At 40.7% G+C, this 23,389-nt stretch overlaps 1 protein-coding gene across 3 annotated transcripts in view; it reads right to left on the bottom strand.

Moving 5' to 3' along the window:
• Positions 1–23,389, bottom strand: part of NRG3 (neuregulin 3) — a 1,094,021-nt gene that overhangs the window by 26,587 nt on the left and 1,044,045 nt on the right. For all 3 annotated transcript variants that reach the window (XM_061196827.1, XM_061196818.1, XM_061196836.1), the window contains exons 5-6: positions 18,783–18,885; positions 14,135–14,261 (exon numbers count right to left, since the gene is read on the bottom strand). In XM_061196827.1, coding sequence (XP_061052810.1) covers positions 14,135–14,261; positions 18,783–18,885 — 230 coding nt within the window. The remainder of the gene's footprint in view (positions 1–14,134; positions 14,262–18,782; positions 18,886–23,389) is intronic.

The raw sequence follows: 23,389 nt of genomic DNA on the forward strand, positions 1-23,389 counted from the left end.
GGATCCATCTCCTGTTTGTATTTTTTAAGATCTTCATGCAGTGTCCAACAGAGAAAAATATTCACAGAGCATTACAGAATAAATGCCTCTCTACCAATTATCAAGGCTGTACTAGGCATTAAATTCTTCTTGTTCTCTTTTAGCGTGCAAATATTATCTTCCAGTTCTTTCTCATTGAATGTTACTCCCACAAACCTATCCTTCCTAAGATGGTAATTGAAAAAACTGTGGGAAGGGGTACATAATTTTGTTCCTTTACTTTTCACTAATGTATATTTTCCCTTGATTTTAAGAAAGAATAGATCATCTCTCTTTTGATGACTTCTGTTTCTGATCCCTGAACTAGGTGCTGGGAAGTTTCACTCCCTTGACTGGTCTGGAGGTTATAACTCTAGCCCCAGCTCTCTCTCTCTCTCCCTGGGGACACAGGAAATGAGGTCAGTTCATCTTTTTGAGTTACAAATGCTTCATTTGTAAAGGATGGTATGGGGCTAGGTGCTTCTAAGGCACTGCCAGGTCTAGTTCTGCAGCTTCTGAGTCAAGTGTTCCCATAGTATCATGTTGCTTCACTGGATTGGGTGCTTCACATCTTGTTAAATGACTGTAAAGTGAAACCCTTCCCCATGAATGTTTAATGAACTTAAGGGAGTGCCAGAAACAGCCAATTCATTTGTTAAACACTGCAAAGAATTTCAAGTAGTCAACTTGGGCTCCAGATAAGATAAAGATAAATTTGCCTGATATGGTAAGCAAAGTAGGAAATTTTCCCTCCTAAGGATTATAGTGGACCAGGGTTACCTGTCTCCTTCCTTGCAGTAGAAATAAATGCCTGAAGTGGGCACTGGTGATAGAACTCCCGTGCTAGGCTGTCAGAATCTCCTAGTGGACACATCTTGCATCTTGACCTTGGACTCCGGACTTTCTCACCACTCTTGACATTTGGGAAAGATCACTTTCTGTTGTGGGGGACCACCCCAGGCATTACACGGTATTTGTCAGCACCCTCTACTCATAGACACCTGTGCACTTCCCTCCCAAGTTGTAACACCCAAAGTGTTTCTAGACTTTGCCAAATGTTCTGTGGGGCAACACTGCCCCCTGTTGAGAACCACTGAGTTACAGAGATGTGGGTTTGGTTCTTAGCTATTCACTAGCTAGCTGCCTGACAGAACTTTCTCAAGCTTTGTTTGAGTCCTAGATTCCTCTTCTGCACATCGTGGATGTAAACTATGTAGTTGTTGTTAGGACTAAATAAGGCTATGTATTTATATTATTTAGCATGATTCTATGCCTGTACCTAGTACATGTTATTTGCTGTTATTATTATCGTTATTTTATTTATCATTTTTTGCTGTTTCATTAACATTGGTATTTCCTCGTAGCTCTTGTCTGAAGAAAAAAACTATAGACCTACAAAAGAAAAATGCGGGCTTCCCTGGTGGCTCAGTGGTTAAGAATCTGCCTGCCAATGCAGGGGACACAGGTTCGAGGCCTGGTCCTGGAAGATCCCACATGCCGCGGAGCAACTAAGCCCGTGCGCCACAACTACTGAGCCTGTGCTCTAGAGCTCGTGAGCCACAACTACTGAGCCCACGTGCCATAACTACTGAAGCCCGCGTGCCTAGAGCCCATGCTCTGCAACAAGAGAAGCCACTTCAATGAGAAGCCCGCGCACCACAACGAAGAGTAGCCCTGCTCACTGCAACCAGAGAAAGCCCACGCAGAGCAACGAAGACCCAACGCAGCCAAAAATAAAAATAAAACATAAATAAAAATTAAAAAAAAAAAAAGAAAAATGCTTTTCCAAATTTTCTTTAATACATTTGCATTTGAATATGCATGCAGATATTTCTTAGTCACATGACAAATTACTGCTTTCCCTAAGACTACTTGCTACTTGACCAACTGCTCAGATGTCCTATATGCTTCTTGTATATCTTAAGCATAGCATTGTAGGAAAGCTAATGTTCTTAAACATTTCAACTTCTTTTTAAGGGATTATTGATATGTATTCTCTATTACTATTTTCTCCCATAACATATGGCATGAAAAATTGCTGTTAAATTGTTATTTGCTTCTTATAATAAAACTATGAGTGAGGGTATCAGCATATAATTCACCACAGTGGAAATCTGACTAGAAATATATGAAGAGAGATTATACTACCCTCTCAAACAGTGAAATTTAATTAAAGGATACAATTTTCTCCTATTAAATTAGCAAAAGAAATGCTAACAAAGGTATAACAAAGCTGGTAGGGACCATATTGCTTTCTTGCACTGAAATTGATATGTGCCTTTGGGAAAGCAACTTGTTCATTTTAGACTAGTCTTGTAAAGCGATCTGCTCAGGAGTCTCTTAAGCCCAGTCGCCAATGTGTAGAATGCTATGGCTGGCATGCGTAGGTCTCCTCAATGCACCTTGCACTCTTTCTTCAGGGTCCTTAAATGCCTTCCTCTCACATCTATTCTCTGCCTGAACTCCCAGTTTTTGTGTAGCCTTTCAGACTGTTGAGCCCTTGAAATGTGCTATCCTAATGAAACAGGAGGGAAAGGGATAGGGCACAACCTTTAAAAGAGTGACATAGCCATAGGACATGACAAAAACTGGTGAGAATGAACTAGGTCCAGGATGGTGGAAGATTCGACTTCCAGTAGACCTTGAGCCTCATTATATGCTCATTGTAATATATTAGCATGCTAACTGACACACCCACAGGTGCCATGACAGTTCAGAGGCTAAGCATAAAAGGCCCAAAGGTGGGCCTCGAAATCCCCAACCCTTCCCCCAAATAGTTGGAATAATCCTCCCACTCATTAGCCTATGAAGTTACCCAGCCCATAAAAACCAGCCACACCATATTTCGGGGCCTCTCACTTTTTGAGATGGCCTACACACTGTCTGTGGCATGTGTTTCTCCCAAAGCTGTTCTTGCCTTTTGAGATGGCCGCATTCTATCTACGGAATGTGTGTCTCTCTAAATAAATCCACTTCTTACCTATCACTTTGTCTCTCACTGAATTCTTTCTGTGACGAGACATAAAGAACCTGAGCTTCATTAAGTCCTGAGACCAGGTGTGTGATCTCAGTTAAAAGACTGTGGGTTCGGGGGGCCTGGTCAAGATGGCGGAAGAGTAAGACGCGGAGATCACCTTCCTCCCCACAGATACATCAGAAATACATCTACACGTGGAACTGCTCCTATAGAACACCCACTGAACGCTGGCAGAAGACGTCAGACCTCCCAAAAGGCAAGAAACTCCCCACGTACCTGGGTAGGGCAAAAGAAAAAAGAAATAACAGAGACAAAAGAATAGGGATGGGACCTGCACCAGTGGGAGGGAGCTGTGAAGGAGGAAAGGTTTCCACGCACTAGGAAGCCCCTTCGCCGGTGGAGACTGCGGGTGGCGGAGGGGGGGAGCTTCGGAGCCACGGAGGAGAGCGCAGCCACAGGGGTGCGGAGGGCAAAGCAGAGAGATTCCCGCACAGAGGCTTGGCGCCGAGCAGCACTCACCAGCCCGAGAGGCTTGTCTGCTCACCAGCCGGGGCGGGCGGGGGCTGGGAGCTGAGGCTCGGGCTTCGGTCGGATCACAGGGAGAGGACTGGGGTTGGCGGCGTGAACACAGCCTGAAGGGGTTAGTGCGCCACAGCTAGCCGGGAGGGAGTCTGGGAAAAGGTCTGGAGCTGCCGAACAGGCAAGAGACTTTTTCTTGCCTCTTTGTTTCCTGGTGCGCAAGGAGAGGGGATTCAGAGCGCCACCTAAACGAGCTCCAGAGACAGGCGCGAGCCGCGGCTACCAGCACGGACCCCAGAGACGGGCATGAGACGCTAAGGCTGCTGCTGCCGCCACCAAGAAGCCTTTGTGCGAGCACAGGTCACTCTCCACACCACCCCTCCCGGGAGCCTGTGCAGCCCGCCACTGCCAGGCTCCCGTGATCCAGGGACAACTTCCCCGGGAGAACGCACGGCGCGCCTCAGGCTGGTGCAACGTCATGCCAGCCTCTGCCGCCGCAGGCTCGCCCCGCATCCGTACCCCTCCCTCCCCCGGGCCTGGGTGAGCGAGAGCCCCCAAAGCAGCTGCTCCTTTAACCCCATCCTGTGTGAGCGAAGAACAGACGCCCTCAGGCGACCTACACGCAGAGGTGGGTCCAAATCCAAAGCTGAACCCTGAGAGCTGTGCGAACAAAGAGGAGAAAGGGAAATCTCTCCCAGCAGCCTCAGAAACAGCGGATTAAAGCTCCACAAACAACTTGATGTAACTGCATCTGATGAATACCTGAATAGACAACGAATCATCCCAAAGTGAGGAGGTGGACTTTGGGAGCAGGATATATGATTTTTTCCCCTTTTCCTCTTTTTGTGAGTGTATATGTGTATGCTTCTACGTGAGATTTTGTCTGTATAGCTTTGCTTTCACCATTTGTGCTACGGTTCAGTCTGTTTTTTTTTTTTTTTTTTTTTTTTTTTTACTTTTACTTAAAATTTTTTTTTCTTAATAATTATTTTCCTATTTTTTATTTTCAAAAATTAAAATTTTTTCTTTAATTTTTTTCTTAATAATTTTATTCTTATTTTTTATTTTAAAAAATTAAAAAATTTATTTAAAAAATTTTTTAATAAATTTTTTCTTAATAATTTTTCTCTTATTTTTTATTAAATAGCTTTATTTTATTTTATCTTACTTTATTTTATTTTATTTTATCCTCTTTCTTTCTTTCCTTCTATTTTTTCTCCCTTTTATTCTGAGCCGTGTGGATGAAAGGCTCTTGGTGCTCCAGCCAGGCATCAGGGCTGTGCCTCTGAGGTGGGAGAGCCAACTTCAGGACACTGGTCCACAAGAGACCTCCCAGCTCCACGTAATACCAAATGGCAAAAATCTCTCAGAGATCTCCATCTCAACACCAAGACCCAGCTTCACTCAACGACCAGCAAGCTACAGGGCTGGACACCCTATGCCAAACAACTAGCAAGACAGGAACACAGCCCCATCCATTAGCAGAGAGGCTGCCTAAAATCATAATGCCACAGACACCCCAAAACACACCACCAGACGTGGACGTGCCCACCAGAAAGACAAGATCCAGCCTCATCCACCACAACACAGGCACTAGTCCCCTCCACCAGGAAGCCTACACAATCCACTGAACCAACCTTAGCCACTGGGGACAGATACCAAAAACAACAGGAACTACGAACCTGCAGCCTGTGAAAAGAGACCCCAAACACAGTAAGATAAGCAAAATGAGAAGACAGAAAAACACACAGCAGATGAAGGAGCAACGTAAAAACACACCAGACCTAACAAATGAACAGGAAATAGGCAGTCTACCTGAAAAAGAATTCAGAATAATGATAGTAAAGATGATCCAAAATCTTGGAAATAGAATAGACAAAACGCAAGAAACATTTAACAAGGACCTAGAATAACTAAAGAGGAACCTAGCAATGATGAAAAACACAATAAATGAAATTAAAAATACTCTAGACAGGATGAATAGCAGGATAACTGAGGCAGAAGAACGGATAAGTGACCTGGAAGATAAAATGGTGGAAATAACTACTGCAGAGCAGAATAAAGAAAAAAGAATGAAAAGAACTGAGGACAGTCTCAGAGACCTCTGGGACAACATTAAACACACCAACATTCGAATTATAGGGGTCCCAGAAGAAGAAGAGAAAAAGAAAGGGACTGAGAAAATATTTGAAGAGATTATAGTTGAAAACTTCCCTAATATGGGAAAGGAAATAGTTAATCAAGTCCTGGAAGCACAGAGAGTCCCATACAGGATAAATCCAAGGAGAAACACACCAAGACACATATTAATCAAACTATCAAAAATTACATATAAAGAAAACATATTAAAAGCAGCAAGGGAAAAACAACAAATAACACACAAGGGCATCCCCATAAGGTTAACAGCTGATCTTTCAGCAGAAACTCTGCAAGCTAGAAGGGAGTGGCAGAACATATTTAAAGTGATGAAGGAGAAAAACCTACAACCAAGATTACTCTACCCAGCAAGGATCTCATTCAGATTTGATGGAGAAATTAAAACCTTTACAGACAAGCAAAAGCTGAGAGAGTTCAGCACCACCAAACCAGCTTTACAACAAATGCTAAAGGAACTTCTCTAGGCAAGAAACACAAGAGAAGAAAAACACCTACAATAACAAACCCAAAACATTTAAGAAAATGGGAATAGGAACATACATATCGATAATTACCTTAAACGTAAATGGATTAAATGCTCCCACCAAAAGACACAGACTGGCTGAATGGATACAAAAACAAGACCTGTATATATGCTGTCTACAAGAGACCCACTTCAGACGTAGGAACACATACAGACTGAAAGTGAGGGGATGGAAAATGATATTCCATGCAAATGGAAATCAAAAGAAAGCTGGAGTAGCAATTCTCATATCAGACAAAATAGACTTTAAAATAAAGACTATTACAAGAGACAAAGAAGGACACTATATAATGATCAAGGGATCAATCCAAGAAGAAGGTATAACAATTGTAAATATTTATGCACCCAACATAGGAGCACCTCAATACATAAGGCAAATACTAACAGCCATAAAAGGGAAAATCGACAGTAACACAATCATAGTAGGGGACTTTAACAGCCCACTTTCACCAATGGACAGATCATCCAAAATGAAAATAAATAAGGAAACACAAGCTTTCAATGATACATTAAACAAGATGGACTTAACTGATATTTATAGGACATTCCACCCCAAAACAACAGAATACACATTCTTCTCAAGTGCACATGGAACATTCTCCAGGATAGATCATATCTTGGGTCACAAATCAAGCCTTGGTAAATTTAAGAAAATTGAAATCGTATCAAGTATCTTTTCCGACCACAATGCTATGAGACTAGATATTAATTACAGGAAAAGATCTGTAAAAAATACAAACACATGGAGGCTACACAATACACTACTTAATAACGAAGTGATCACTGAAGAAATCAAAGGGGAAATCAAAAAATACCTAGAAACAAATGACAATGGAGACACGACGACCCAAAACCTATGGGATGCAGCAAAAGCAGTTGTAAGAGGGAAGTTTATAGCAATACAAGCCTACCTCAAGAAACAGGAAACATCTCGAATAAACAACCTAACCTTGCACCTAAAGCAATTAGAGAAAGAAGAACAAAAAAAACCCAAAGATAGCAGAAGGAAAGAAATCATAAAGATCAGATCAGAAATAAATGAAAAAGAAATGAAGGAAACAATAGCAAAGATCAATAAAACTAAAAGGTGGTTCTTTGAGAAGATAAACAAAATTGATAAACCATTAGCCAGACTCATCAAGAAAAAAAGGGAGAAGACTCAAATCAATAGAATTAGAAATGAAAAAGGAGAAGTAACAACTGACACTGCAAAAATACAAACGATCATGAGAGATTACTACAAGCAACTCTATGCCAATAAAATGGACAACCTGGAAGAAAAGGACAAATTCTTAGAAATGCACAACCTGCCGAGACTGAACCAGGAAGAAATAGAAAATATGCACAGACCAATCACAAGCACTGAAATTGAAACTGTGATTAAAAATCTTCCAACAAACAAAAGCCCAGGACCGGATGGCTTCACAGGCGAATTCTATCAAACATTTAGAGATGAGCTAACACCTATCCTTCTCAAACTCTTCCAAAATATTGCAGAGGGAGGAACACTCCCAAACTCATTCTACGAGGCCACCATCACTCTGATACCAAAACCAGACAAAGATGCCACAAAAAAAGAAAACTACAGGCCAATATCACTGATGAACATAGATGCAAAAATCCTCAACAAAATACTAGCAAACAGAATCCAACAGCACATTAAAAGGATCATACACCATGATCAAGTGGGGTTTATTCCAGGAATGCAAGGATTCTTCAATATACGCAAATCAATCAACGTGATACACCATATTAACAAATTGAAGGAGAAAAACCATATGATCATCTCAATAGATACAGAGAAAGTTTTCGACAAAATTCAACACCCATTTATGATAAAAGCCCTGCAGTAAGTAGGCATAGAGGGAACTTTCCTCAACATAATAAAGGCCATATATGACAAACCCACAGCCAACACTGTCCTCAATGGTGAAAAACTGAAACCCTTTCCACTAAGATCAGGAACAAGACAAGGTTGCCCACTCTTGCCACTATTATTCAACATAGTTTTGGAAGTGTTAGCCACAGCAATCAGAGAAGAAAAAGAAATAAAAGGAATCCAAATCGGAAAAGAAGAAGTAAAGCTGTCACTGTTTGCAGATGACGTGATATTACACATAGAGAATCCTAAAGATGCTACCAGAAAACTACTAGAGCTAATCAATGAATTTGGTAAATTAGCAGGATAAAAAATTAATGCACAGAAATCTCTTGCATTCCTATACACTAATGATGAAAAATCTGAAAGTGAAATTAAGAAAACACTCCCGTTTACCACTGCAACAAAAAGAATAAAATATCTAGGAATAAACCTGCCTAAGGAGACAAAAGACCTGTATGCAGAAAATTATAAGACACTGATGAAAGAAATTATAGATGATACAAATAGATGGAGAGATATACCATGGTCTTGGATTGGAAGAATCAACATTGTGAAAATGACTCTACTACCCAAAGCAATCTACAGATTCAATGCAATCCCTATCAAACTACCACTGGCATTTTTCACAGAAATAGAACAAAAAATTTCACAATTTGTATGGAAACACAAAAGACCCCGAATAGCCAAAATAATCTTGAGAACGAAAAATGGAGCTGGAGGAATTAGGCTCCCTGACTTCAGACTATACTACAAAGCTACAGTAATCAAGACAGTATGGTACTGGCACAAAAACAGAAACATAGTTCAATGGAACAGGACAGAAAGCCCAGAGATAAACCCACACGCATATGGTCACCTTATCTTTGATAAAGGAGGCAAGCATATACAGTGGAGAAAAGACAGCCTCTTCAATAAGTGGTGCTGGGAAAACTGGATGGGTACATGTAAAAGTATGAAATTAGAACACTCCCTAACACCATACACAAAAATAAACTCAAAATGGATTAAAGACCTAAGTGTAAGGCCAGACACTATCAAACTCTTAGAGGAAAACATAGGCAGAACACTCTATGACATAAATCACAGCAAGATCCTTTTTGACCCAGCTCCTAGAGAAATGGAAATAAAAACAAAAATAAACAAATGGGACCTAATGAAACTTAAAAGCTTTTGCACAGCAAAGGAAACCATAAACAAGACCAAAAGACAACCCTCAGAATGGGAGAAAATATTTGCAAATGAAGCAACTGACAAAGGATTAATCTCCAAGATTTACAAGCAGCTCATGCAGCTCAATAACAAAAAAAAAACAACCCAATCCAAAAATGGGCAGAAGACCTAAATAGACATTTCTCCAAAGAAGATATACACATTGCCAACAAACACATGAAAGAATGCTCAACATCATTAATCATTAGAGAAATGCAAATCAAAACTACAATGAGATATCATCTCACACCGGTCAGAATGGCCATCATCAAAAAATCTACAAACAATAAATGCTGGAGAGGGTGTGGAGAAAAGGGAACCCTCTTGCACTGTTGGTGGGAATGTAAATTGATACAGCCACTATGGAGAACAGTATGGAGGTTCCTTAAAAAACTAAAAATAGAACTACCATACGACCCAGCAATCCCACTACTGGGCATATACCCTGAGTGGACCATAATTCAAAAAGAGTCATGTAGCAAAATGTTCATTGCAGCTCTATTTACAATAGCCAGGACTTGGAAGCAACCTAGGTGTCCATCATTGAATGAATGGATAAAGAAGGTGTGGCAGATATATACAATGGAATATTACTCAGCCATAAAAAGAAATGAAACTGAGTTATTTGCAGTGAGGTGGATGGAGTTAGAGTCTGTCATACAGAGTGAAGTAAGTCAGAAAGAGAAAAACAAATACAGTATGCTAACACATATATATGGAATCTAAGGAAAAAAAAAAAAAGGTCATGAAGAACCTAGTGGCAAGACGGGAAAAAAGACACAGACCTACTAGAGAATGGACTTGAGGATATGGGGAGGGGGAAGGGTAAGATGTGACAAAGAGAGAGAGTGGCATGGACATATATACACTACCAAACGTAAAATAGATAGCTAGTGGGAAGCAGCCACATGGCACAGGGAGATCAGCTCGGTGCTTTGTGACCACCTAGAGGGGTGGGATAGGGAGGGCGGGAGAGAGGGAGATGCAAAAGGGAAGAGATATGGGAACATATGTATATGTATAACTGATTCACTTTGTTATAAAGCAGAAACTAACACACCATTGTAAAGCAATTATACTCCAATAAAGATGTTAAAAAAAAAATAGACTGTGGGTTCAAGTGCCAATCTGGGTTTAGGCTGGGTTCGAGTCCCAGCACGTGGGTTCAACTCTCAATCTGAGTTGCACAGTTTCACTAGCTGACCACACCACAACTCAGAGATAAAATGTCATATGTATCCTCTCTTTATCCAAAAATAGAATGAATATAAAAAGACACTTTCCTATCTTGGGCTCTGGGGAAATGATCCAGTTGAACCTCTGCTGCCCTGTGCCAACATACAAAATGTTGGGGAGGGGTGGGCTGAAGAGGAGGGAAGAGGGAGAGAAAAAGAAAAGAAAACTATAGGACCCAAAGGTCTTTCAAGTGTTGCAACCCTACAGTTGATAATTTCTTTCTTGTTGTCCTAATCCTAATAATTCCAATTAAATGAGGGGTGGGGGAAACACATGAGTGAAGAGTTTAATTTTAATAATTAAACAATAGAAAAGAACATGAGTGTCTACTGGGAGGGGAAGGAGAAGTAAATTGTGAGGTGACCACTCTGTGGGCCATTATGCTGTCCCCCAAATGAATGTGTGGAGATCATAAAGCATAGAGAAAATGCTATTGATCAAATGTTCAGTGAGAAAGAATACAAAACTGTGTATGTTCTGGCTGCAACCCTATAAAATGCATAGGGACCGACAGACTCTCTTCTTGAGCAAAGTTTAGACAGGCTACTCTAAGGCCTTTGTTCTATTAGGCCTCAACTTTGGCCTTTAAAAACTGCAGATCCTCTGCCTAAATATTTCATCCACTCAGCCTCACACTGAAAGACCTGAGTAAACTCTAACATAGTTCTAACAGCTCACAATGCTATATCCCTAGCCCACCCCTTAAAATGCTTGCCAAAAACCACCAAAAACAAACAAACAAACAAAGGCCCCTCAAGGCCTCCAAAAGAATTCGCCATTCATTTTAGCCAATGCCTGAGGATAGTCCCCAGACCTCTCTTTCTCAGAGCATTTACTAAAAAGGGTTTAGAATTGTTAACCTTCCTTTGTCCCTTTGAGATGTGTTATGTATCTCCTACAACTGGGGAAAGTCTTTTTCATGGACCTGAAAGACAATTTATTTGAAATGTAATCATTAGGAAGGATAGGGACTCAGTCTCCCAGTCTCTGTAGAAGGACAGTGAGATAGGAAGGAAGGGGGTAAGGCACAGCCTTCAAAAGAATGACACAACTATTAAGAACAGGACACAACATAAACTAGTTAGAACCAACTAGGTCCAAGACATGGAAGATTCGACTTCCACTAGACCTTGAGCCTCATTATATGCTCACTGTAATGCATTAGCATCTAAATGACACACCTAGAGGCGCCATGACACTTCCGAGGCCAACCATAAAAGGCCAAAAAGTGGGCAGTGGCCCAATTCCTGGAAATATCTGCCCCTTCCCAAAATTGTTGGAATAATCCTCCCACTCATTAGCCTATGAAATTGCCCAGCCCATAAATACAAACCACCCCATATTTCGGGGCCACCTTTTGCTTTCTGAGATGGCCCACACTTTGTCTATGAGTGTGTATCTCTCTAAATAAACCTATTTTCACTTTACTGTGGCTAGCTCTTGAATTCTTTCCTACACAAAGCCAAGGACTCTCACTTGGTGGCCCATCCCAGGGACTCACCCGAGACCTGGGGCATGACCATCCTCTTGCACCCCATTTTTCCTGCAACAACAGGATCCTAAGTTCAATAATGGCCAGCTAACACACAAAGCTGACCTAATCGCATTTCTATGACCAACTCTGTAATTTTTCACCTCCCTGACTCTGTCAAGCCCCCACTGTTTCCCCTCCCTACTCCCTCCTTCTCCTTTTAAAACTGCCAGTCACCTCTGTAAGAATGGAAGTTGGGTTCAGTTCAAACTAGATTCTCTTCCATAATGCAACAGTATATTACTGATCAAAAGTCTGTCCTTACTACTTTAACTAGACTCTGGCTTTATCTTTGACAGGTTCAGTTGCAAAGAAGCCCTCCATCACTGCATTTGTTTTTACAGTGATGGGATAATACTCATTAGAAATCATTAGCAAAAGCATTCACCCTGTTTCTGAAAAGAACAATCCCTACACACAGCCATGATTACAAGTTTAACAAAACTTTGCTGGGAAGCAATTCTGATTTATGAATTCCGCATTAAACATCTAAGTACATCTGTCACGCATAGCATAATGGCGACTTTTGGGGTAATGATTTCCTAAAATCACAAATGATGTTTAAATTCCCAGTGATTCAAGCATTTGGAGGGGTGTCAATGTGTCCTGGGTGATTGCGTATTATACTCAAATACTAGGTTTATATCATGGCCTTTGTGCTTTCGTTTTGTGTCTCAGAATCTGGAAGTGCAGTCTGGTGGGGGACAAAGCATTGCTACCCTGATAGGAATCTTCCAGTATGTCTTAGATGGCATTTGTGAAATGGAGCAGGACCCTGTGGGGCCCTGCCGGATACAAATCCTTTCTGTGTCCTCATTTCTTGTTTGTAGGAAATAGGCTTCATTCAGTTTCCTTGACCCTCCGAGTTCCAAAGAGCAGATTCAAACAGTTACTAATCAGGGAAGGGAGGGAATGCAGAAACAAAGAGGAACAGTCAAGAAACAATAGTGCTGCATGGGGCAGGGGCCTGGTTCCTTCTCATGAAATATTCATAACGATATCTTTGAGTTCTTCTGCAGGAACTAAGGCCCCTACCTAGGTAGAGGATGGCAACTTCAGGCTGAACACCAGATTACTGGACTGCCACCCTGTTACCTCACCACAAACCAATCAGAAGAAAGTCTGCACACAGTGGAAGATTACGAAGACACTGACTACCCCCACCCCCCACCCCCGCCAATGATTCGATTCTCTCTTAAAAACTTTCACGGAGCAAAATCTTGGGAGTTACACTTGTCTCTGGAGTATTGGCTTTCTTTCGAGCTGCAAGCAGCAGAACCTGTTCGGCAACATTTGCTTGTCTTTAGTGTTTTGTAATATATCTCAGAAATTTTTAAAACCACTTTAGAAAGAATGTAAGATTCAAAGAGCTTGCATTTATTTAACTTCAAGTTCTGGTATCTGTTTAAGGCCTGGTGTTAGGAAGTCCCAACGCTGGGACCACAACTCTTCCCTCCCATGTTTCTGACCTTCGATTTCTCTCACACCCCTTAAGTCAGAGTTGCCTGAACACAGCATGTATTCTTAGGATTCCATGGGTTTATTCTTTCTCTTTGTTCTCGTCTTGTGTCCTCTGCTCTTTGACTCTCTGATGAACCTTTCATATTCTTCAAAATCCTGTTCGAGCCTGGATTTTTGGCTGCCTCCACTACTGCCCCCACCACCTCCCTTTGGTCTCTTCTCCAATCTCTGCTGCAATATCAACCATCTCGTCCTACAAGCCTCCTCTGGGTGTCTGTATTTTTTTACTCTATCAGTTTCCTACAGTAGGGAACATTGTACCCCTAGTGCCCAGTGCAATTTCTGACAAGTAAGGATTCAGTAAGAGATTATGGAACAAACAACTGAAGCTCTTTTTGCTTCCAGAGATTAATTATATTACCGATTGTAATCAAGAGCTGAGATTTAATTTTTCTTTCTTTTATCCAGTACTTGTGTGCGCGCACGAAAATGCAACATGATTTAAGGAAAAATCTACAGAGTACTGAAAAAATATGCAAGTCTGATGACAGGCTCCCCATCCGCTCAGGACTGGAGTACTGAGATGGGCTGTGGGAAGAGATGTATAGACATGTAACTTACATTTTGCAGCTGGACATGATTCTTCACCAAGTTCTCCGACTTTGCCATTGTGCTGGATGCTTTGAGACTGTAGTTTTTACCGTTATGTGGCTCTTTCAGTTGCTCTTGAATTTGTTTAGCTTGTTTCCTGCAGGTTTAAATAAATCCATGTGTAAATAGTTACATAAATTTATTCTATTCATATTTTTTGAGGTTCACTCATTGCCAACATCTATATCTGTCATTTGCTAAAGCTAGATAAACTCACTTAACAAAGAGAATCCTCCCTTCATCTTCAACCCCACCAAGAAATACTGGCATTATCTGTTATGATCCAGGATTCACACCCAGTGGCACTCCAGAGGCAGACAGAAATGTAATTCCTTGTCCTGTCCCTATTGGATGCAAGAGGTCCCTATCCCTGAGTGTTCAACTGAAAAGAATTAGGAATGCTCTGAAGAAGTGACAAGTGGAAAACTTTGAAGCTTGGACCTAGCAACCACATATAACATACTTGCAAAGTTACATTTATATTTGTCCAATTCAAATAAGTGTGGCTTGACTGCATAGCTTGCACATATACCATAACAGGGGTATATTTTCTTTTTTACAGTTTAGAAACAGTTCGTTTATTTTTACCATCAGCCCTGAATGTAGATTTTTATTAGAACTTTCATAGATAATAAAAATTGTTAACTCTTAAAGAGCACCTACTATGTGCCAAGCATCATTTTAAGTGTTTTACATGTCTCAACTCACTTATTCTTCAGGATAATTCTGTGTGACGAGGCATATCCTATACTCATTTAACAGATGAGAAAACTGAGGCACAGAGAAGTTAAATAATTTGCCCAAAGTCACATAGCTAGTAAGTGGTAGAGCTGGATTTGAACCCAGCGAGTCTGGCTGTGTACTTTGCACTTTGAGCCACCGCTCACGACTGTCAAACCACTTGCCCATGGTCATGCAGCTTCTTGATGGGAAGGCTGAGATTATTCTCAGGTTTTGGACTCCAAGTAAAATATTTCTGCAGATGTGGAGTGACTGTTGTTCTGACCATTCAGTGGCTATATCAGAAGGATGTGACAAATTACTGCCTTATTAGCCGCTCTCTCCCAAGAGCTCTACAGCAATTATCTATCAGCAGAAGACTCAGTACCTATAAAACGAACAAACAAACAAGCAAACAAACTTTACAGAATCATCCCCCCTAGACTTTTTTGCCTCTTCTCCAAGGTCCGTGCCTAGGAGAGAGCCTTTGGTGGAGACTGTGCACCATCTCTTTCAGTGAGCTTTTCCAGGTAGAGACAGCACTCTATACACCATAGGCTTGAGTATCACAGTGACTGAGATTTGAACACCGGCTCTGCCACCCACCAGCTTTGCTTTGATTCCCCAAATCAAGATGATTGATTTCCAAAACTTCTCTGAGCCTCAGTTTCCTCATCTGTCAATGGAGTTTGGAAAAGCTCTCTTCCATAAATATTGTGGAAACTAAATGTGAGAACACATGTTTAGTTGTATGGGCAGATGCTGCAGAGGAATTAGAACACTGGCTCCAAGATAAAAGAAGAGATCTTGTTAATTGCCTCTCTCACAAGCAAGTCACAGTCTTTGCTACAGGATTTGGAGGCTTGGAGCATCATTATCTCCTTTGAATTTACAATACTGGTGTGATGTAGCTCTGTTTAAATATTTCTTTTATCTTTTCAATTATTTGGGGGGCTTTTATCTCGGTTGCTTTAATGCACTTGTAATAATCTATCTACTTCCTAACAGCTAATCTGTAGCCTATTGTTAGAAACAAATCTATCATATCAGCATTTTAAGAAGCACATGATAGCCACAAAATCCTATCAGGGATTCACTGACGAAGCAAACTGGACATGAGGAAGTTCTACTGAGTGAATCATCATGAAGTAGTAAAAGGGGGCTTGGCACAGAGTCAGGACCCAATTAATTTCCTAAGAATTAAATAGTAGAAATACTAATGATCTTTTCAGTAATTCCATAATTCGGCGTCTGGGAAATGTAAAATTCTAAAGGAATTTTCCTCATAAAAATTTCTGACTGCATTTCCTAAATCCTTTTTATAATTTGCTTTCCTTTACTCTCTTCTTGCTCCCGTACTGACTCACTAATATTCCAGAATAAATGGGCTTTCTTTTCTGAACCTGCCTCCTTCCCCATCATCCCTCTGATTTCCCAAGCACACACATTTTTTGCTCTTTCCTCCTCCCCTCAGCAAATGGGAACAAAGGGAGTGAGAAGCGTCTGCCTGCAATACCATTAGCTCTCTCATGAGAGCAGTTGCTCTGGGGAAGACAAGATACGGGCATTTCACACTGGAACCTACTAGCCTAACAGTGTCGGTGTCATTCTATAGTTCAGTGAGTTTTAAGTTGCTCTGGCTCAATTCATCAGAAAGAAATGAGATGTAAAGTGGTGGAATATCAGGCATCACCAGTCCATCGGGAGACATTTTTTGTAATGTTGCAGGGTGGCTTCCTGGGGAAGCAGACACTGAGATGGAGATAGCGTGCAGGATTTTTATTAGGGAGGGCTCTTTGGATCAATGTTTGTGGAAATGAAGGGAAGGAAGCAGGACTGGGCAGAGGGAGAAGTTGGAATGTGATACAGTCTCAGTGAAGACCTCCGCAAATCCCACGGGGAGCTCTGAAACTGGCATGGCCTTGCACCCCAAGTTGGGGCAAAGGTCTAGGCCTTCAAAGCTTCACATTGACCTGTCATTGGATGCTGGCTATCTTGGGTCCGGTAACTCTTATAACTGTGTAGCAGCTGGGGGACTAAGACCTCCACAGCTGAAGAGAATCATAGTATCACATCAGAATATCCATTGCCTGTCCTTAAGGGCCTTGCTTTGTGATCTAAAATCTCTTACTTCAGAGGGTGATAACCTATAGTCAGGGCAAGTTATGAGCACATCTGCTTTCTACTGGTAGCACCAGTTCTCCTTTTTCCTCCTGTGCTTTCCCGGTTGTGATAATTATTTGTCCCTGGAACAAATCATTCTGTTCCTGGAACATCTCTTCTCCTATTCTGATTCCATTTTTAGAGTTGAATCATGTCTTGCATTTCCAAAGTCTACTAAGGACTCCCAGCCTTACACTTCTTAGCCCATATGAGTTAAAAGTGAAAAGAAAACCTAGAAGAATTTATAGTTGCCATGTGAGCCGTATCAGTCAGATTTGAAAGGCTCAATTAATAGTTCGATTAACTACTTATAGGAATATACGGGCTTATTGGGAGTGAGGAGAAAAGAATTTCTTTCAGTGTGCCCTTCAAACCCCTTGTTGGGGTTCAATTAACTCAGTCAGAAAATCCCCTAAATTCAAGAAGGTGCTCCTCACTTCCACCTCTTCATGTTACCTACTTTCAAACTTTCATCAGCTAACAATGTGCTGTAATATTCCATCGGGTGAGGTCATGCCATACCACGGGTGACAAGAGAATGGAGAAAGGACCAGAGTGGTAGGATCTGAAGGATTATGGGAAGGAAAACATACATAAGCAAGAGAATGCAAGCTTTTGGGTAAGTCCTGACTCTCTCTGGGCAGTGTACAGTCTAGTACATTGGATCTATCTGTACTATTGTCATGGTAATTCTGAAAATCTAAACCTATTCTGAAATAGTGTATTAAAAAATAGTCACTAATTCTGGATTCATACCCGAGTTTCCATTATTTTTTAAAATCATTAATCGCTGTTCTTTTTAAAGATCAACGTATACAACATGAAGACAGGTATCATAGACTGTATTTGGAAATTGGTCCATTTTTAGAAGAGCAAATGGGTAGAAAAATACAGGTCCAATGAAAAGCAATTACATGTTGGCTTGGATTTCCGATAAGCTGTAGGAACAGAATCTGTGCCAACTTCTCAAGGCCTGCATACGTTCCAAGAAACCAAGGAATTTAATATTTTTATCTGCATTTCTTATTTTAAGTGCAGATTATGTCATTTACATAAATAAAATACCTCTACCAAAGTTATGTGGAGTAAATATATATTATATACACATACATACTTAATACATATATATGTATATTTTTAATTCTACTTTATTAGCCCCCAAAAAGCAGTGCTTTTGGCAGAAGGTTTGGTTTCTTGGCAAGGTAAGTGTAGGGCATATTCTAGACGTGCATACTAGATGGTGAAGCAAAGTAGATTTTACAGTATTCATACTTCATATTTGGCTAAAACCTTGATGGGTATCAGGTAAAAACACTATAAAAGGAAATTGGTTTTTTTTCCATGAAAGGCTAGATACTAGTTGATAATGTTTAGGTCTATAGCAGTGACCTCTCTTTTCAGAAGAGTTAACCCCTTAGTGACAGGCAAATGTTGAGCCTTTAATTCTGGCAGCCAATCAAAAGTGCAAAGAACACAGAGTGTTCATGATCACAGAGAGGAATGATCATTATGTGCATCAAAGATAAACCACACACACATACATGCATGCACACACTATACACATTCACCACAGGCTACAAAAGATTGAGAGTTACTTACGGAAGTTTGATGGACACAATTGGCACAAAATCCCTCTGCCTGGAGCTCAGACTGAGTACTGAGCTCAGTACTTTAAAGAAAGACAAAGTACTTCCTCTGAGAAGTAACATTTTAACACTGAGAGAAATGGTCTTACTTGCTTTTGAAGTAGAATGCTGCACAGAACATGCCCACGATGACAATTCCAAAGATGATACATGAAATAGACAGCACCTGCCTCTGATAAACTTCTTCACTCTCTGTGAATTTGAAGAAGAGAATTAGAGCGGATGTTAGCACGGCACAGCAGAGACAATCTCCGTCCTCGTACTTTTGAACTGGTAGGAGCCTTTCAAAGCAAAGTTTTTTTGTTCCTGTCGTGAATAGGAAAACATGAGGACGTTATTATGATTCAGTTTCTTTGCAATGGTCTATAGGACAGCTGCTTTTATTTTTTTTGCATGTGCATGGCTAAATCAGAACTCATACACAGATATCACAATTATGAATCTTATTATCAAAAGACATTTCATGACTTGAGAACATACTGGGAACATATATTTTAAAAATTATGGTGGGACCCAAAATAATCTGCTATCAGAACTTTCCTATGCCAGTGATGACTTCCAATTTATGTGATACTGATGACACTGCATTTTCTGATTTGGTCCCTGGCCGTCAGTCTCCCATTCATCCACCCATTACTATGATTGACATCATTAATGAAAGAGAACTTCAATATACATGTGAATATTTACTCATTCCTCAATACCAATGATCTGGCACAGTAACCTCAACCTCTACTACCAAGGTCATATCTTAGAGCATTTTATATTGCAAAAAATGACAAGAATCCAAAAACAAGCATTTCACTTTTCAGACATTGACATTTACACTTCTAGCTCGTTTTCTGAAATATGTCTACTGAAACAGTTCTTCCATCTCATCAAGACCTTTTTATCCATAGATCTCAGAACTTTCTTTCTGTTAATTATCCTCCTCTTGTCTTCATTTCTCTCTTTATACAGCACAGAAACTATAGTCTTTCCCTTTCTTTTCTTCCTTCTTTCCTTCCTTTCTTTCTCTCTCTCTCTCTCCCTTCCTTCCTTCCTCCCTCCCTCCCTTCCTTTCTTTCTTTCATTCTTCCTCTCTCCCCCTCCCTTTTTCCTTCCCTTCCCTTCTTTTCATTCTCCCTCCCTCCATCCCTCCTTCCCTCTCTCTGTCCTTTCCTTCTTTACTGAGATCATGCACTATATCCTCTCTTCAGAAACGACTGTACATTTTAAAGTTTTTTCCTGCAGCAGTGTATTGGGAAACAATGTATTAGAAGAACTATCCTCTCTTCTCTCCCCTCTTAGGCTTTATTTCCATTTTCAATGTCTTTATTCAGACTGGAGTATCAAAAAACAGAAAGTAAACCTAAGAGAAATACCACATTATCCACATTTCTGAGTAAATGAAGAGGGGCAATCGTGTGGCCCTGGCAAGCCTTGGTTGACATTTTAAATTTTGAAAGCTTCAAATTAAAGAGATAAAAAAACGTGTCATTGAGACCTTGTTTGGGCATATTGTCATCTTAAAGAATGTCATCCTTTCCATCCACATTTGTAAGCTCATTAAATCTTCCAACTGAATTTGGAGACAAGTAAGTAGATGTACCAACTTGTAAAGAATTCCATTTCACTTAATTGCTGTGAGTTGATGAGTCTAATGGAATAAGCATGATTTACATATAATAATCTACTCCACCCTGCTTCTGCCAATAAAAAGAACTATGAAAATGGTGGATAATAATACCTATTAAAACAAAAGAAATAAGACTGTATCCACTAAACAATGATCTCCGCATAACATCTACGGGGTGTTTTTGTTAGTTTTTTTTTTTTTTTTTTTTTTTTTTTTTTTTTTATTAATTTATTTATTTATTTTTGGCTGTGTTGGGTCTTCGTTTCTGTGGGAGGGCTTTCTCTAGTTGTGGCAAGTGGGGGGCCACTCTTCATCGCGGTGCGCGGGCCTCTCACTGTCGCGGCCTCTCTTGTTGCGGAGCACAGGCTCCAGACGCGCAGGCTCAGTAGTTGTAGCTCACGGGCCCAGTTGCTCCGTGGCATGTGGGATCTTCCCAGACCAGGGCTCGAACCCGCATCCCCTGCATTGGCAGGCAGATTCTCAACCACTGCGCCACCAGGGAAGCCCTGTTAGTTTTTAAAGCTAGTCAAATATAGCCTGGGGAAATGCATAAAATCATTTCTGAGTTCAAAATCAAGAGTGAAGTTAAAACTCCAAAGACTGCGAGTGGATTTATAGACCCAGGTGTAGTTACAATGATGGTACTCTCAATGCCTTTGATTCAGAGTGCTACACAAGAACCAGCACAACAAGGAACAGGAAGCAAGGGGTTGGGAGTCTGGCAATTTTGGATCTGACTTTAATTTTAGCCACCTTTAATATGAGTAACCAAAGGTATACTACTTTACCTTTATAAATTTCAATTTTCTGTCTAAATAAAGGCAATGATATGAAATGCTGACTGTAATAAATGTTATAACAAGGAGGTATATAATCCTACAAAATAATATAATATGCAAAATTGACCTATTCACAGAGACCAGAGATTGTAAGTATAAAATAGGATCCAACTAGGCAAGAAGAATGGGGATGGGCAAAGTGGTCCAGGAAGAGAAGACAGCTTGTGCAAAGGCCCTGTGGTAGGAGATAAAATGGCATGTTCAGGAATCTGGAAGTTATTTACCCTATCCCAGGGCCTTTGCACAAGTTATTTTCTATACTCCACCAGCTTAGCGGAGCAACACGGAAACAACAGGAACATGGTATACAATGAACATGTCTTTACAATAGCAGGAAGGTACTGAAAAATTTGAAAGAAGAGGAGTGTGATGTGATAATATTTACATTTATTTTTCCTGTAATTTACAGAAAAGATTAGAAGGGATAAAGTAAATGCTGATTATATCAGCGTAGACATGATGGATGTTTCTACGATAATAGTAACAACCATGGTGGGCAGTAAACAGAATTGAAAAGCAGTTAGGTTTTTATTGATTGATTGATTGATTGATTGATTTATGGCTGCGTTGGGTCTTCATTGCTGCGCGCGGGCTTTCTTTAGTTGCTGTGAGTGGGGACTACTCTTTGCTGCGGTGCGCGGGCTTCTCATTGTGGTGGCTTCTCTTGTTACGGAGCACGGGCTCTAGGAGCACAGGCTTCAGTAATTGTGGCTCGCGGGCTCTAGAGCGCAGGCTCAGTAGTTGTAGCGCACGGGTTTAGTTGCTCTGCATCATGTGGGATCTTCCCAGACCAGGGCTTGAACCTGTGTCCCCTGCATTGGCAGGCATTCTTAACCACTGAGCCACTAGGGAAGCCCAGCAGTTAGGCTGAAAATACTTAAGGGACTAGACGATGATGTTCTTAACTAAGATGGAGCTTATTGGAGGGGGATCAGACTTGAAAGGAAAGATATCAAATTCAGCTTTGGAGTTGGTGAGTTTTAAAAGCCTATAAGATAGCCAAGTGGCGGTGTAAAGTAGACATTTACATGTATAGATCTGGGTTAAGAGGAGGAGACAGGGTTCCGGATAAAAATATTTGGGGTTATGCATGTACTGAAACCAAGTGTGTTGATAAGACAGCCCTAGGAGAAAATATAGAGTAATAAGAGAATCTTAGGCATTCTATACTAAGATAGAGCTTTGAGAGACTCCAAAATTTCATGGAAGGGTAGACAAGGATCCTGCAGAGGAGATTTAAAAAAAAAAAAAAGGAACAGCCAACCAGGCAAGAAAAAATAAATAAATAAAAGGAAAATAAACAACAATAATAAAACCTGATAGTGCCATGGAAGAAAAGATACAGGGGTTTTTTCCTAGAAAAATAGGCTACTGAATGCTTCGAAGAGGCCAAATAAAACAAAGTCCTTTAATTTAGTGACGTAGAGGTTGCTGGAGAACCTGCATGATCAAGTTAACGGAACCATGAAGGCAGCCCCCGCGGCTCCCTGGGTCCTCTGTCATGTGTATCCCATGTACTGCAAGGCAAACGCACTTTCTCCAAACCTACCCCGTCTTCTACCACTTAGCCTGGATGTAGGATCTAGAATTCCAGCCTAACTCCTGAAAGCAGAGAATGCCTTACTTGTAATGAGGCAACCATGAACTTCACTGTACAGAAGCTGTGAGGATTGAGTGAGTTAGAATACACAGAGTATTGCAGTGCCTAACTTGGAGTAATCATTAAGTATTAGTCTGAACCAATATAAAATTGCCATGGGGGCAATAAATGGCTGGACGTTGGCTGTTTAATTTGGTTCTATCTAATACATGGTAACTGTTGTTATTATTCTATGGAACATCAATATTTTTGCATTCCATTTTTTAAAAACCCAGATTATAAAGTCATTTCTGAGGGCAAAACCAATCTTTGGTTCGACAGGAATTGGTAAAGTGTGTTTGCATTGTCTCCCAACTCTGTTCCTTTTTCTCTTCTGTGGTGCACAGGACTCGCTCCTCTCTTTTTATATGATCATATTTCATATTATAAAGGTGGAAAAAGAGAAGGTAAGAACATTGTGGTGAATTTTTGGAAACTGACATTGGACCAGTGGAAAAAAATCCTTTCAGCAGGCAGCCTGGCCCAAGACTCTGAAAAACACCAGTGCTGCCCATTGCTAACCCCCCTCTTCCCCTGAACCCACCTCACTCAGGGAGCAGTGTGGTTGGCCAGTGTTACCCCTCGGTTTAAACACCAGCT

The sequence above is a fragment of the Eubalaena glacialis genome, chromosome 1 (genome assembly GCF_028564815.1).
Source record: "Eubalaena glacialis isolate mEubGla1 chromosome 1, mEubGla1.1.hap2.+ XY, whole genome shotgun sequence".
Classification (NCBI taxonomy): domain Eukaryota; kingdom Metazoa; phylum Chordata; class Mammalia; order Artiodactyla; family Balaenidae; genus Eubalaena; species Eubalaena glacialis.